The sequence below is a fragment of the Bufo bufo genome, chromosome 10, assembly GCF_905171765.1.
Source record: "Bufo bufo chromosome 10, aBufBuf1.1, whole genome shotgun sequence".
Taxonomy (NCBI): Eukaryota; Metazoa; Chordata; class Amphibia; order Anura; family Bufonidae; genus Bufo; species Bufo bufo.
In genome coordinates this window covers 19,902,522-19,917,137 of record NC_053398.1, presented here as the reverse complement: position 1 = coordinate 19,917,137, position 14,616 = coordinate 19,902,522, and the positions used below count along the sequence as shown (strand labels likewise).

Sequence of the window (14,616 nt, the reverse complement as noted above, 5' to 3'; positions counted from 1 at the left end):
ATTTGGCACTTCTGTGGGGTGTGTGCGCCAGAAAAGCAAATCTCTGCCTGCTTATGAGCCGTTCTGGCATGAGATATAAAATCCACAAGAAAAACAAAAACGGGAAAAAGTCGCAATTTTTTGACAAAGTGGGGATTCCGCAAAACAAATTCTAAATGTTGTAAAACAGAAACGATGGCGTACATTGGTTATTACATTCCACCATGTTTTTTTTTTTTTTTTTTTTTTTAACATTGGCATGCCCCTTTTCTCAGTCCACACCCCCTTTCATAATGGACCAAACAGATCCCATTCACTATAATGTGGCCTCGATACCCCAGTGGACAGGAGTATCTGCAATAGTTTGCTATGTAATGTAACACACAACCAGTATGCTTAAAGGGGGTATCCCCATCTTGGACATTGGGGACATATCGCTAGGATGTGCCCCCAATGTCTGATAGGTGGGGGTCCCACCTTTGAGATCCGCACAGATCCGTACAATGGAGCCTGCAAAGTGACGGAGGGAGGACCATGCATATGCGGCCTCCCTCCATTCATTTCTATGGGAATGCCGAAATTAGCCAAGTGGCATGCTCGGCTATTTTTCGGAAGTTCCATTGAAATGAATAGGAAGCCAGCACGCAAGCGCAGCCACCGCTCCATTCACTACTATGGGGCTTGCAGGATATCGGTTATTTTCAGCTCTCCTATAGAAACGAATGGAGGGCGGCAGCACATGCGCAGTGCACCCTCCATCACTTTGCGGGCTCCGTTCTGAGCATAAGTGCAGGTTCCAGAGGTGCCCAATGTCCAAGATGGGACAACCCCTTTAAGCATGAGAAAGGTATGGCCAGAGTTAACAATCCTGGCCCAGTACTCTCTGAAGCTTAGGGTGTGGGCTGGACCCCCCCTCCCTAGGCGCAGGAGAAGATGTTAGTTGTGCTAGCAGTAGGGAGTGTGAGGATGGGCCTGGAGATGACAGCGAGCAAACAGTATGTGCTTCTCTTCTCAGGCATTCAGCTTCAATGCTTCCGGAGGTTAACAGATCCCGTGGTTCCTTCACTACCATCAGAGAAAGAGAGAAAACTTGGAGAATTTTCAAGGCTACAGCTTAAAGGGCTTCTGTCACCCCACTAAAGTGATTTTTTTTTTTGGGGCTAGTTAAATTAGTTATATAGCGATATATGAAAATATAATTGTGTTCCTTACTTTGATCCAGCAGTTTATTAAAAAAACGAAGTTTTATCATATGCAAATTCGGTCTCTACCAGCAAGTAGGGCGTCTACTTGCTGGTAGCTGCTGCAGAAATCCGCCCCCTCCTCTTGTTGATTGACAGGGCCAGCCGGGATCTCCTCCTCCGGCCAGCCCTGTCGGCGTTTCAAAAATCGCGCGCCTGTGTTGAATCGGCGCAGGCGCTCTGAGATAAGGAGGCTCGTCTCCTCAGAACTCCCTCAGTGCGCCTGCGCCGATGACGTCTTCTATTTCGGTGATGTCATCGGCGCAGGCGCACTGAGGGAGTTCTGAGGAGACGAGCCTCCTCATCTCAGAGCGCCTGCGCCGATTCAACACAGGCGCGCGATTTTTGAAACGCCGACAGGGCTGGCCGGAGGAGGAGATCCCGGCTGGCCCTGTCAATCAACAAGAGGAGGGGGCGGATTTCTGCAGCAGCTACCAGCAAGTAGACGCCCTACTTGCTGGTAGAGACCGAATTTGCATATGATAAAACTTCGTTTTTTGAATAAACTGCTGGATCAAAGTAAGGAACACAATTATATTTTCATATATCGCTATATAACTAATTTAACTAGCCCCCAAAAAAAAAATCACTTTAGTGGGGTGACAGAAGCCCTTTAAGAGTCAGAAAGGTAACTAGCGTAAAGCATTACAGACTTTGCTGCTCACTCGGGAAAACGAGTTAAGTCACCCGTTGCACCCCAGATTAGTGGGCTACAGTGTTTAGGTAAGCAAAGTGATTCGCGTACAGCGTTCTCAGGCCCTGCTGCAGTGGAGGGATAACGAGTTAAGACACAATGCACACTTCAGGTACGATTTGGCAAGTTGTATTACTGAAACCACACGCCGTTCTACGAATTGTGGACATTGTGACAGATTACAGTAGCTAGCCATAGATCCCAGTACTAGGGACTGTAGCAAGAAAAAGAGTAATCCAAGGGCCATTGCTGCAAACTACTTGCTTAGCTCATGCTTGAACATCCCAGGAGAATGTGCACTGTGTACAGACAATTGCTGGATGTACTACAACTCCTACTGTGCACAGTAATGAGAGACTTTTGTTGAGTTCAATATGGCCTAGTTACCGACTCTCCTAACACCACACCTTGGTCATTGCACTTTCATTACAAGCCCTGTCTTGCACCCGCACAGAAATTTAACATAATCAATGGTGAAATTTAACATAATCAATGGTGCCCCAAAACTACCATTAGGGCTAGCTACAGGGAGTGTCCCGAGGGAATATAGGGTGCCCCTCCTTCACGGCATTGACCCCAGGGAGTGATCGCCGGAGGGAGTACACCGTGACACATCATCGGGGCCACTACCACTCCCATCTTCTGCAGTTCCATTACGGAGGTTGAGGCTGACACACACAGTTAGGGCTCATGCACACGACTGTTGTCTGTTTTGTGGTCAGCAAAACACAGACACCGGCCGCGTGCATTCCGTATTTTGTGGAACGGAATGTCCAGCCCATAATAGAACAGTCCTATCCTCGTCCATAATGCGGACAAGAATTGGACATGTTCTATATTTTTTATATATTTACGGACGCAATGGATTGAGTCTGTCAGGTTTCCGTTATGGGTTCCGGGATTATGACGGACAAGGCAGTATTTTGTCCTCTATTTTTCCAGACTCTGTGATAGAAACTCCTACGCCGATGTCAGCCTTACTTAATAATTTGGGTAACAAAGTTGGCATCAGTAGGACCCAATGGCTGCCGGAATAACAGACAGTCTGGATTATCAGATGATCATAGCAGAGGTTATAAAACTTACTTGTAAGGGTATAAAAAATTCAAATTAATATCACTGAAAGGATTGTCCAGAATTCCAGACACTGATTTTTCCCCCCCAAGAACAGTGCCTCTCTTGTCCATAGGCTGTGTCTGGTATTGCATTTAAAGGGGTTGTCCAGGATTGGGGACATTGTTCTAAGTGTACAACAGTGACAGAAATATTACACACATGCCTGTCCTACCTTTGCCACACATTTCTGAAGCCCCGTTTTCATATCGCAAATTCTCAGCCGGAAGTGCCTATTTTCTAATAGTCAGCGACGTACCGGGTCCCTTGCTGCAGAGCGAAGCCTCTTCTTCCACTTCGCAGGGAGCCCGGTGACATCACCAACAGCCTCAGTAATTATTCAGATCGCAGGGAGGGGCGGTGACTAGGCTGGAAGACATTGCGCTAAGCCACGCCCCTCCGGCCCGGTGACGTCACCATAAGCCTCAGTAATTATGCAGATGGCAGGGAGGGGCGGTGACTAGGCTGGAAGACATCGCGCTAAGCCACTCCCCTCCGGCCCGGTGACGTCACCATCAGCCTCAGTAATTATGCAGATGGCAGGGAGGGGTGGTGACTAGGCTGGAAGACATCGCTCTAAGCCACGCCCCTCCAGCCCGGTGACGTCACCATAAGCCTCAGTAATTATGCCATGTAATAATTGTGACGCTGTTTATGGAGAAAAGTAGGCTCTTTTCTGCAACCCAGGGCATTTACTTTATTAATAATAAATACTAGTAATTAAATAATTAAAATATTCCGTAATGTAATAAAATTAAAGAAAAGAGAATGATCTGGCGCGTGTCATGGTTTATGTTTTAATAATTAAAGAGGACCCGTCCCCTCTCCTGACATGCCTGTTTTAATAGCTTCATGCATTACCCATGTAATAACAATTCTGGAGCCTCTATTCTTATGGCTCTATGTTGTGCCATTCCTTTATTATTCCTGCTAGACGTTGTGAATGAATTGCTAGCAGTCTGCAGTAAGGGTACAGAGGGGAGGTAACCAGTTGGGGGTGTGTCCCTGCACAGTCTGAAAATGGCAGCACTGATTGGATAGAGCCAGTCTGTGCAGGTACACACCCACAACTGGTTACACCCCTCTGTACCCTTACTGCAGACTGCTAGCAATTCATTCATAACTTCTAGCAGGAATAATAAAGGAATGGCACAACACAGAGTCATAAGAATAGATGATCCAGAATTGTTATTACATGGGGAATGCATGAAGCTATTAAAACAAAACATGTCAGAAGTGGTGAAAGGTCCTCTTTAAAGGACTTGTCTCATAAGGACAACCTCTTTATGAAATGAGGGCCACACATACAGTTTCTCAAACCCTGACGCCAACTACATTTTTTTTCCTGCAGTGACCACTACAGGACAAATGTGGTATTACGTGCTGGCCATTCAAATTCCGAGCCATCAATCTAAGGGTCCATTCACACGTCTGCAAAATGGGTCTGCAACGTTGCGGAACGGATCTGGACCCATTCGTTTTTAATGGAGCCGCAAAAGATGCGGACAGCACTTCCGTTCTGCAAAAAAAAAATAGAACATGTCCTATTCTTGTCCGCACACAGGGACAAAAAAAGGCATTTCTATTTAAAGTGCCGGCCATGTGCGGTCTGCAAAATTCGGAACGCACATGGCCGGTGTCCGTGTTTTGCGGATCCGCAATTTGTGGACCGCAAAACACTTGCGGACGTGTGAATGGACCCTAATACATGGACGGGCCAGGTCCTCCAGAGAAAATAGCACTGACACAGGCTGATAGAGAAGGGTCCAAAGTGAGGACCCCCGCTGTCATGTCTATATGGAAAACCCCTTTAAGTAATCTTGTTTCTGCCTTTTTCTGGTTACGTTTGAGAAGCACTGCCCTGTGGAGGAGGGGAAGCCGATAATTACAGGAAGTAAGCAGTATTTATGCTGCACTATGACTTGCTATATTGGAGATAGCATGATGACGGCGTCCCCCCAGGGGACGGCAGGATGGCAGCGGACCACTGAGGATGAGTAATGGCTTATAAAGCTACGCCGCAGCGTCAGGGATGGTCGTATTCTGCTGTGTGGAGGGACGGAACAACAACAGGGTCCTCGCAATATTACAGATGTCTATATTATACCGGACACGTAATAAGCGTTGTACAGGGCGACCTTGCCTGACCTCTCAATGTCATCAATTCCATCGGACACTGAATGGCGTCTGCATCTGGCGATTTACATAAAAAGGACCTGGCTCTTTTCCACCCCATCCAGCTCTGTCCCTGCAAGATAACGCGCGCAGTCGCTTTTCATGTCTTTGAAATATTTGCATGAGCCGTGAATTGGCTTCAGGGATTTACTGTTTGCTGACTGACTGCCAGAGACTTAAAAAAAAAATGCATGAATGCCCCCACGAGCTTTGGGAAATTAGAGGAGAGAATCCGCAGATTTAGGGTATAAAAGCCTATGTAATAATGGCGGTTGAGATTACTGCTGCTGAGCGAGATCGTCGCCCTGTTATGGCGTATTGTATATTTATTACACCATGAAATGTAATGCAGGTGACTATGACGATATTAGATCTGGTGAATGATGCGATTCCGGATTTTACGGCACAAATCACGCCTCTGGTGCCACTATAGAGCCCATGAAGAGTGTGGCCCTCGGGAAAAAAAAGGGAAACTTCCCGGACTTCAGGAAGAGATGGCAGATCTTCTGGGCACCACATCTTTTGGAAAGAGTCCCTAAGGTCACATGCATACAAACGTATTTTTTTGTCCGCATCCGATCCGGATTTTATGCCAGTTGGATGCGGATCCATTCTCTTCAATGGGGCCACAAAAGATGCAGACGGCACACTGATGGGATTTTTTGGGCGCTGTTGGTGTCTGGCACCGGAAAAGATGAGGGTTAGTCTATTTGCAAGCTGTCACAGCCTGTTTTCTTTGAATCCCCTCATCTGATGGCTCATGAGAAGCCTTATGTCTGCTCTCCTGACCTCAAAAACACTCATTATAGCTCAATTCTTATAAAAACTGATAAGAATATGGCTTAAATAAGTGTTTATGAGGTCAGGAGATCAGATATTAAGGCTACTCATGAGCCATCAGATGAGGGGATTCAAAGAAAACAGGCGGTGACAGCTTGCAAATAGACTAACCCTTGTATCTTAGAAATGTCTGAACATTTTCAATAAAGACAAATTGAAATTTTTAAATTTTTTTTGCCCTAAATGAGTAAAACGCAATGATTAAAAAAAATGCCTCTGAAGGTGTCCAAAGCCTTTAAGCAACTGGACCGTATGGTTTCACCTAATACTAAATTAAAATGAATTATGATCTATTTATTCTCATGTGGAATATACAGATATATGTTAAAGGGCAAGGACCTCTGAATCGGAATCTTTGCCCTTGTATTTAGATAAAGGGTGAAGAAACACCAAGTTATGACTATCTATCTATCTATCTATCTATCTATCTATCTCATATCTATCTCTTATATCAATATATTTATCTTCTATCTATCTCTTCTATCTATCTGTCTATCCGTCTATCATTACCGGTCACCATCTTAACAGCCGCCATCTTGAATCAAACTTATTTTCATTTTTTTTCAAGGCAGGAGGCACCCCACACACTGCGCCCCTTCCTTGAAAGATTACCCCCCTAACAATCACATAATATAAAAGGTTCCCATCATGCACAATATGGAAGAGCGAACATGCTGTCTGATAAGAATTTCTAGAACACAGGCCTCAGCTTTCCTCAACTGGAGAGGAAGGAGTTAACGTGGCAGCGACACTCCCCACCATACCGTATAGTAAATGCAGGCATGCAATGCAAATCGTGGGTCGTACAGGTAAACGATGAGCATAGAAAGTGGATGATGACTGCTGAGCGGAGTCAGTAACATCAAAAGCCAAGAGCACAATAGTGCGGTATATGAGCAGCATCACATCAGCAAATACAAGCAGCAGGACCCGTCCGGGGGCGGCAGACCTACCTACCATTTCTCCCACTGGTTCTCCAGCCAGCTGCCCTCGTCCTCGCTGGATTCCATCTGATCCGAGGCCTCCGCCTTACCCCGCTGCCTCCCTTTCAAAAACTAAGCTCTCTTCCTCTCCGCTGCGCATCTCTGCTCATTAAAAATACATGGCAGCAAGTGTCTGACAACAGCACAATCTGGCCGGTGTTTGGTTTCAGAGAGCAGCCAAACTCTGTCTGTCTGGGGGTCGATAGCCGGTTATCTCGCTGCTTTACCTCTCCGGCCTCCAGGAGACGCCGCTTAATAATGGACGACTGAGCACTGAGAGAACACTTAAGGCAAGAGAGGCGCAGGGATGAATTGCAAGACGTTCAAAGAATCCCTTCATCTTCTACGTTGGGGTTTTATTATGATCTGAACTTGGGCAAATGATTCAATCTAAATGTCTGAGCTACTTTATCAATTTGCCCGAGACGCAGGCCACCCCCAGACCTTTGACCGGTGTGGAACTACATGCCCCAGCAAGCCCTGTTTGCCAAGGGTTGGATACGAAGGTGTAACTTGAAGCTGCTGGACCTTAAAGAGGACCCGCCACCTCTCCTTGCAATCCCCATGTAATAAAAATTCTGAAGTATCTTTTCTTACAGCTCTATGTTGTGCCATTCCTCTATTATTCCTGCTAGATGTTTAGGAAGAAAAGTCCGGGTGGGTGTTACTAGTTGGGGGCAGAGTAGGCTACATTCACACGCCCGTGTATCTTTTGTGGTCCGCAAAACACTGATCCACAAAAATATACGGATGACGTCCTTTTGTCATCTGTATTGCATCGTTTTTTTTGACGATCCATTGTAACAATGCCTATCGTCCGCAAAACGGACAAGAATAGGACATGCTCTATATTTTTTGCGGTGCTACGGAACGGACAGCACACGGTGTGCTGTCTGCATTTTTTACGGACCCATTAAAATGAATGGGTCCTCATTAGTGTTGATCGAGCACCAAAGTGCTCGGGTGCTTGAGTAGAACACGTCGGGGTGCTCGGGTGCCTGAGTAGAACACGTCGGGGTGCTCGGGTGCTCTGGTGCTTGAGTAGAACACCTCTACCGAGCACCCGAGCACAATGGAAGTCAATGGGAGAACCCGAGCATTAAACCAGGCTTCCCCTGCTCTGAAGAGGGGAGGGTGTCTGGTTCACAGGAAAAGGTCAGAAATTGATGGAAACACCACTGAAATGGTTCGGGAACAGCAGGGGGAGGATGTCTGGATGCATCTTGGACTCCCAGGTTTCTGCTGGGAACGATGTTGTCCGAGTAGTACGCCACTTTTACAGACTGACAATAATACGCACAAAACTGAAGATAAAATCAATTTTAGAGGAAAAATTGTTAGGAAACATTCTTTTCTGTATATTTACTGTATATAAAGTGCAAGTGCTGCCAAAAATTACAAGCAAGAGGCACTCCGATACAACCTGTATATCACATAAAGGAGGGCCTCATTCACATTGTGGTACAAGTGTTCAGGTTATGGGACTCGTACACTCATAAAGCCTATGCACTAAGTGAAAGGGCTGCCAAAAATTACAAGGAACCGGCACTCCAATACACCCTTTATTACACATAAAGGAGGGCATCATACACAGCCTTGAAAAATTATGATTGATGGCCTGCTGGTGACCCTCAAAAACATTAGGAGCGAGGGCCTGCTGCTGATCTGACCATCTAAAACATTAGGGGTGAGGGTCTGCTGCTGATCTCACCATCTAAAAAATTAGGGGGGGGAGAGTCTGCTGCTGAGCTGACCATCTAAAAAATTAGGGGTGAGGGTCTGCTGCTGATCTCACCATCTAAAAAATTAGGGGGGAGAGTCTGCTGCTGAGCTGACCCTCTAAAACAGCGGTTCTCAACCTAGGGGTCGCGACCCCTTTGGGGGTCGATCGGCCCTTTCCGGGGGGTCGCCTGAGGCTTCCTATTGTGGGTCGCCCGCACAACGGCAGCGGCACCTTATCCTCGCGCACAGGAAGTGATGTCCTATCACTGCCTGTGCTTGAAGGAGCCTGACGTCTGGACGGGTAAGTCGGGCCGTCTGTCTGCTGAGGTCCGAGTTTTTTCGTTAATGACACCGCCGCTGAGCACCACTGCCACCAATGATTTCATTGAGCCTGGCTGAGCCTGGCTAATTTTATTTTAATTATTTGGCTGAGCAAGGCTTAATTTATTTGGGGGGACATGAAGCACCGCTGATTTATTTATTTGGGGGACCCTGGGCACTTCTGATTTATTTATTTGGGGGAGACCTGAAGCCCCGCTGATTTATTTATTTAGGGGACCCTGAGCACCACAGATTTTTTTTTTTTTTTTGGGGGGGGGGGGGGGTACTGTGCGCACCACTGATTTATTTTATTTTTTAGGGGGTATTTGTTGTTTATTATTTATTTTAAAGTTATTCATTTGGTTTACAAATATTTTGTATTTATGCTAAAGTTCTGTGGTTATGAATGAATACTTGTGTATTTGAATTAACATTTGGTGTATTGGTGTCTGTGCGTGTTTTTGGTGGGTCATCATAACAGTAGCAAAATTAGTTATGACGTAGCAAGGAAAAAAATGTAATGGTTTGGGGTCACCACAACATGAGGAACTGTATTAAGGGGTCACGGCTTTAGAAAGGTTGAGAACCACTTCTCTAAAAGATTAGGGGTGAGGGTCTTCTGCTGAGCTGACCATCTAAAACATTAGGAGCGAGGGCAGCCTAATAAGCATGTTGATATGATGGAGGAGGAGGACGAGAAAAGGGAGATTGAACCATATAACCTTTTTTGTGGTGGAAGGGGTGCATGGGAATACAGTGTATTCAATACACCATAAAAGCCACATTTAAAGTGCCTTTATGTTCAGCCGCTTTCCTCTGGTGGAGAAGAGAAGTCAGGAGCAATCCAGGCCTTGTTCATTTTGATAAGAATCAACCTGTCAGCATTTTCAGTTGGCAGGCGGATGCATCAGTTATTATGCCCCCAGCAGCACTAAATACCCACTAGGCCGAGCATCAGGGTGAGGTTGCTGGCGGGGTGTCATGAAACTGTCCCGGGCCTTGGAGAGTGTTGCCCTGCCTCTATTGGAACTGCCGTGTGTTCCCCTCGTCTCCCCTCCTCGGTTGCCCAAGGAACTATGTACTCTGCCGCCAGCGCGGTCATCTGTGTTGATTCCTCAAACCTCACACCCACTCGTCGCTTGTGAAGAGCGGAAGCTGACTAGAAAGGCGATGACCATGTTGCAGCTGGTATTCCACTACTGGCCAACATGTGGAATGTGGAGTTCCAGCGCGTGCTGACGTCGCACAACAGTCGGTGAGCTGGCAATTGTAAGCGCTGCTGCAGCGTTGCCAGACCGGCGGCAGCTGTAGATGACTTTCGGAAATGGGCACACCTTCACCAGTAGCTCAGGCAAGGGTAGGTTTTGAGAAACCGCTGAACCACTAAGTTGAACACGTTGGCTAGGCATGGTATGTGTGTGAGCTTGCCAAGCTCCAAAGCCGCCAAGTTACGGCCATTATCAGACACAACCATGCCTGGTTGTAGGTTGAGTGGCGAGAGCCACAGCTCAGTCTGGTCCCTTATACCCTGCCACAGCTCTGCGGCGGTGTGCTGTTTGTCACCTAAGCAGATCAGTTTAAGCACGGCCTGTTGCCGCTTCCCCACTGCAGTGCTGCACTGCTTCCAGCTACTGACTGATGACTGACTGGTGCTGCAAGATGATAATTCAGAGGTGGAAGTGGAGGAGGAGGTGGAGGAGGAGAAGGGGGGGTTGCAGCCACTAATGTAGGTGGTGGCGGAAATCCTGATGGAAGTAGGGCCTGCAATCCTTGGCGTCGGTAGCACCTGTGCCATCCCAGGGCACGACTCGCTCCCGGCCTCCACAACGTTCACCCAATGTACCGTCAAGGAAATGTAGCGTCCCTGGCCACAAGCACTTGTCCATGTGTCAGTCGTTAAGTGGACCTTCCCAATAACTGCATTGGTCAGGGCACGGGTGATGTTTAGGGACACATGCTGGTGTAAGGCGGGGACCGTACACCGGGAAAAATAGCGGCGGCTGGGGACTGAGTAACGAGCGACGGCCACCACCATCAGGCTGCGGAAAGCCTCAGTGTCCACAAGCCTAAATGGCAACATTTCCAGGGCCAGCAATTTGGAAAGGTGCACATTTAGTGCTATGGCCTGTGGGTGGGTGGGTGGCTGGGTATTTGCGCTTTCGTTCAAAGGCCTGGGGTATAGACATCTGTACGCTGCGCTGGGACACAGAAGTGGATGTGCTAGCTGATGGTGCTTGCAAAGGTCCAGGTGCAGGTCGGGAAGCATCCGGGCCTGAATCTTGGACAGGGTATTGGCCAGCACGTAACACAAGGGAAGAGGAGGCAGTGGTGTGACCCGCAGACACTGATTGTGGACCCAGGTGTTCGGCCCACCTATTAGGGTGCTTTGATGCCATGTGGCGGATCATGCTGGTGGTGGTGAGGTTCCTAGTGTTCACGCCCCTGCTCATTTTGGTACGGCATAGATTGCAAATGACAATTCTTTTATAGTCTGCACTTTCCTCAAAAAAGCGCCAGACTGCGGAACAACTACCCCCTTGGCAAGGGAGATTGCCGCAAGGGGGTGCTCTGGGGAACAGTTGCGGGCCTTTTTGGTGTGGCCCGCTTTCTCCCTTTTGCCACCCCACTGCCTCTTCCAGCCTGTTGAGGTGATGCTGATCCCTCCCCCCCTGTACTGCTGTCCTCGCTTGGCTTGCCACCTTCCCAGGTTGGGTCAGTGATTTCATTGTCCACCACCTCCTCTTCCACTTCCTCACTCTGGTCATCCTCCTGACTTGTTGACCTAACAAGAACCTCACTTATTGACAACTGTGTCTCATCCTTATCATCCACCTTGTGAAACACTAATTACCGTTCCCGAACGTCATCTTCTTGTGACTGTGGATGCTCAAGAGTTTGGGCATTAGTGCACAAGATCTCCTTATGTCCCTCTTCAAGTGGGCTTGGTGAGAGGGCCAAATCAAGGAATGGAGATGAAAAGAGCTCCTCGGAATATCCAAGTGTGGGATCACTTGTTTGCCAAGACAAGTGATGGTGGGAGGAAGGAGGATCAGGGTGAGGATTCTGTTGACCCGATCTTTTGGCTACTGAGACTGGACTTTGTAGAAGACAGGGTGGTGCTTAACCGACAGGAAGCATTATCTGCTGCAATCCAACCGACCCCCTGGTCGCACTGGTCTGACTTCCAGAGTGGTGTCCTGCGCCGCCCTGCAAACTGGGACATGAAGCTAGGTATCGTAGATGAGTGTTTCTTGTGCTCTGGCAGCAGGCACAGTTTCACCGCGCCCAGGGCCACAGCCTCTGCATGCACCATCAGCAGCACAGCCACTTCCCCGTCCCTTACTGCTCGCCTTGAGCATATTAAATGGTATATATGCTTGCAAGTATGTCACACGTACAGTAGCGCAGGTTTTGTAAGTGTATGCGCAAATAAATTTAACTGAATGTCACAGATATTTCTGATGCGCACACGTTATACAGGAGATGTAGCGCAGGTAATGTCGCTGCTCTCACCAGCAGCCAAACAATTGCACACAATTTAGTGCATGTTGCGCTAATATATTTCGCAGCCAGATAAAACAATAGTCCTTAAAAGGACTGTTGGGTCCCTAACACCTTTCAACACTCAAAACTCTCTAAAAAAAACACACAATTCCTCTTCCTACACTATCTGTCCTTTCTGCTGCAGCTCGCCCTGACTAAGTCTGAGCCAAACCACGTGTCATCGATGACGCGTTCCGGCCAGCCAATCACTGTAATGCCAGTAAACAACATGGCTAAGGCATTATAGTGAGTGGCACTGCTGCCTCGCATGTTTATTGGTTGCGTAGCAGCCAACAAACGTGCGGGGAGGAGACTCGAGCATCGCGCTCGAGCACACGTGCTGTTCGGCCGAACACAGAGATGTGCCGAGCATCGCGATGCTCGAGTGAAAAAGGTGTTCGGCTCGCCCAACAATAGTCTTCATCCAATCCACACAAAAAAAATATATGGCACCAGGAGTGGGATAGTTTGTGGACTCTCACTGCAGTCCTTGGTAGCCATTTGGCGCCGGTGATGTCGTGGCGTGGGCCTGCTGTGTAACCTACACTCCCTGAAGTGTATGGTAGCCGTCATGGCACCTAACCGGTAAAATTTAGCGTAGGAATGTGGAACCTACACTCCCTGAAGTGTATGGTAGCCGTCATGGCACCTACCAGGTAGAATTTAGCGTAGGAACCCGTCTAACAGAGATCGCCTTGACGCTCGGCAGACGGGCTCAAATAATTTTGTACAAAACGATTTGCCAAGTATCTCGCACTTATAGTGTAGCACTTGTCATTATTATGCAATTTTGTACTCTATATTGCAGTTAATTGTCGCATTGCATGTTTCTGTCTTTTAATGTTGTTCCCTGCCATAGCAATGTGCTTCTGCGGTTTGGTATGTGCTGACTGACCCCCTTTTTCAGTATATATTAAGTCTGCGTTGCAGTAATTTGTGCCGAATTTGTCAAAGGTTGCACATGGTTTGAAGAATTAGATGCATCTTTAAACAGAACACTTTTGTCTAGAGATGTTATTCCAGTTTCTTGAAGTGTACCTGGGTTTTCAATAAAACGTTTGCATAATGGCCATGCTTCTTTGTAATCATAATTGTGAAGGAGCAGGTATTTTTTAGGCATAGGCATTCTTTTTCAGACATATTATTTTTTTCCCCTGTTTCAGCTGCACAGCTAGATACATTTCACTCAGAAGCAGGGGGCATATCCCTTCTGTGAAATCTGCCAGCACTGTACTGCTGTGACATCCTTTCCCTTACCTCCTACTATGTTTCTTGTGAGCTCTGGAGCTGACAGAACAGATAAGGAGGGAACACTTAACTAACCGCACGGCTTACTGTAAATGGCTAATGATGCCATATTATGCAGTGGAAGGATATTAGGACTGACGTACGGGCTGTAAAGAACAGATACGTTACATATGTACATGAGGCATCTCCTGTTCCATCAGTGCATGCAAGCTAATAAAAAACTTGGGGTTATTGTTCTCAGTATCTGATCGGTGGGGGTCTGACACCTGACCCTGATCAGTTGTTTGAGAAGACAGCAGCGCTCCACTGAGCACCACGGCCTTCTCGTAGCTTTTCCTAGACCAGTGACGTCACGTTCATGTGTCACGTGGTCTAGACGCAGCTCAGCCCCATAGAAGTGAATGGGACTGAGCTGCAATACCAAGCACAGCCACTATGCAATGTACGGCGCTGTGCTTGGTGAGCTGCAAGAAGGCAGTGTGCCTGCCTTCACAAAACAGCTCTTCGGCGGGGCTCTCGGGCCCCCACCGATCAGATACTGATGACGTAAAAAAATCTCGGAAACAATTTTAATTGCCTACAATTTAGGCAATTTAGCTACAATTTATCACCCATTTCCATAATAGTTTACAATGCTGCTTTGCTGTGTCTCTGAAAAATTAAAGCGACATCACAAGTAATGGATTACAAGCGATGACATCAGATTTCTGCATCTGTATACACAGCCTAGTTCTTACTGTAGTGGCATCCATTTGCT

At 47.4% G+C, this 14,616-nt stretch overlaps 1 protein-coding gene across 3 annotated transcripts in view; it reads right to left on the bottom strand.

Moving 5' to 3' along the window:
* MAPK8IP1 (mitogen-activated protein kinase 8 interacting protein 1) overlaps nt 1-14,616 on the bottom strand; it is a 74,516-nt gene that overhangs the window by 46,882 nt on the left and 13,018 nt on the right. The window contains exon 1 of one of the 3 annotated variants that reach the window (XM_040409134.1): nt 7,000-7,068. The exons of the other annotated variants lie outside the window; for them this stretch is intronic. Coding sequence (XP_040265068.1) covers nt 7,000-7,052 — 53 coding nt within the window. The 5' untranslated portion in view covers nt 7,053-7,068. Of the gene's footprint in view, nt 1-6,999; nt 7,069-14,616 lie in introns of those variants that run through there. 3 annotated transcript variants of the gene reach the window in all.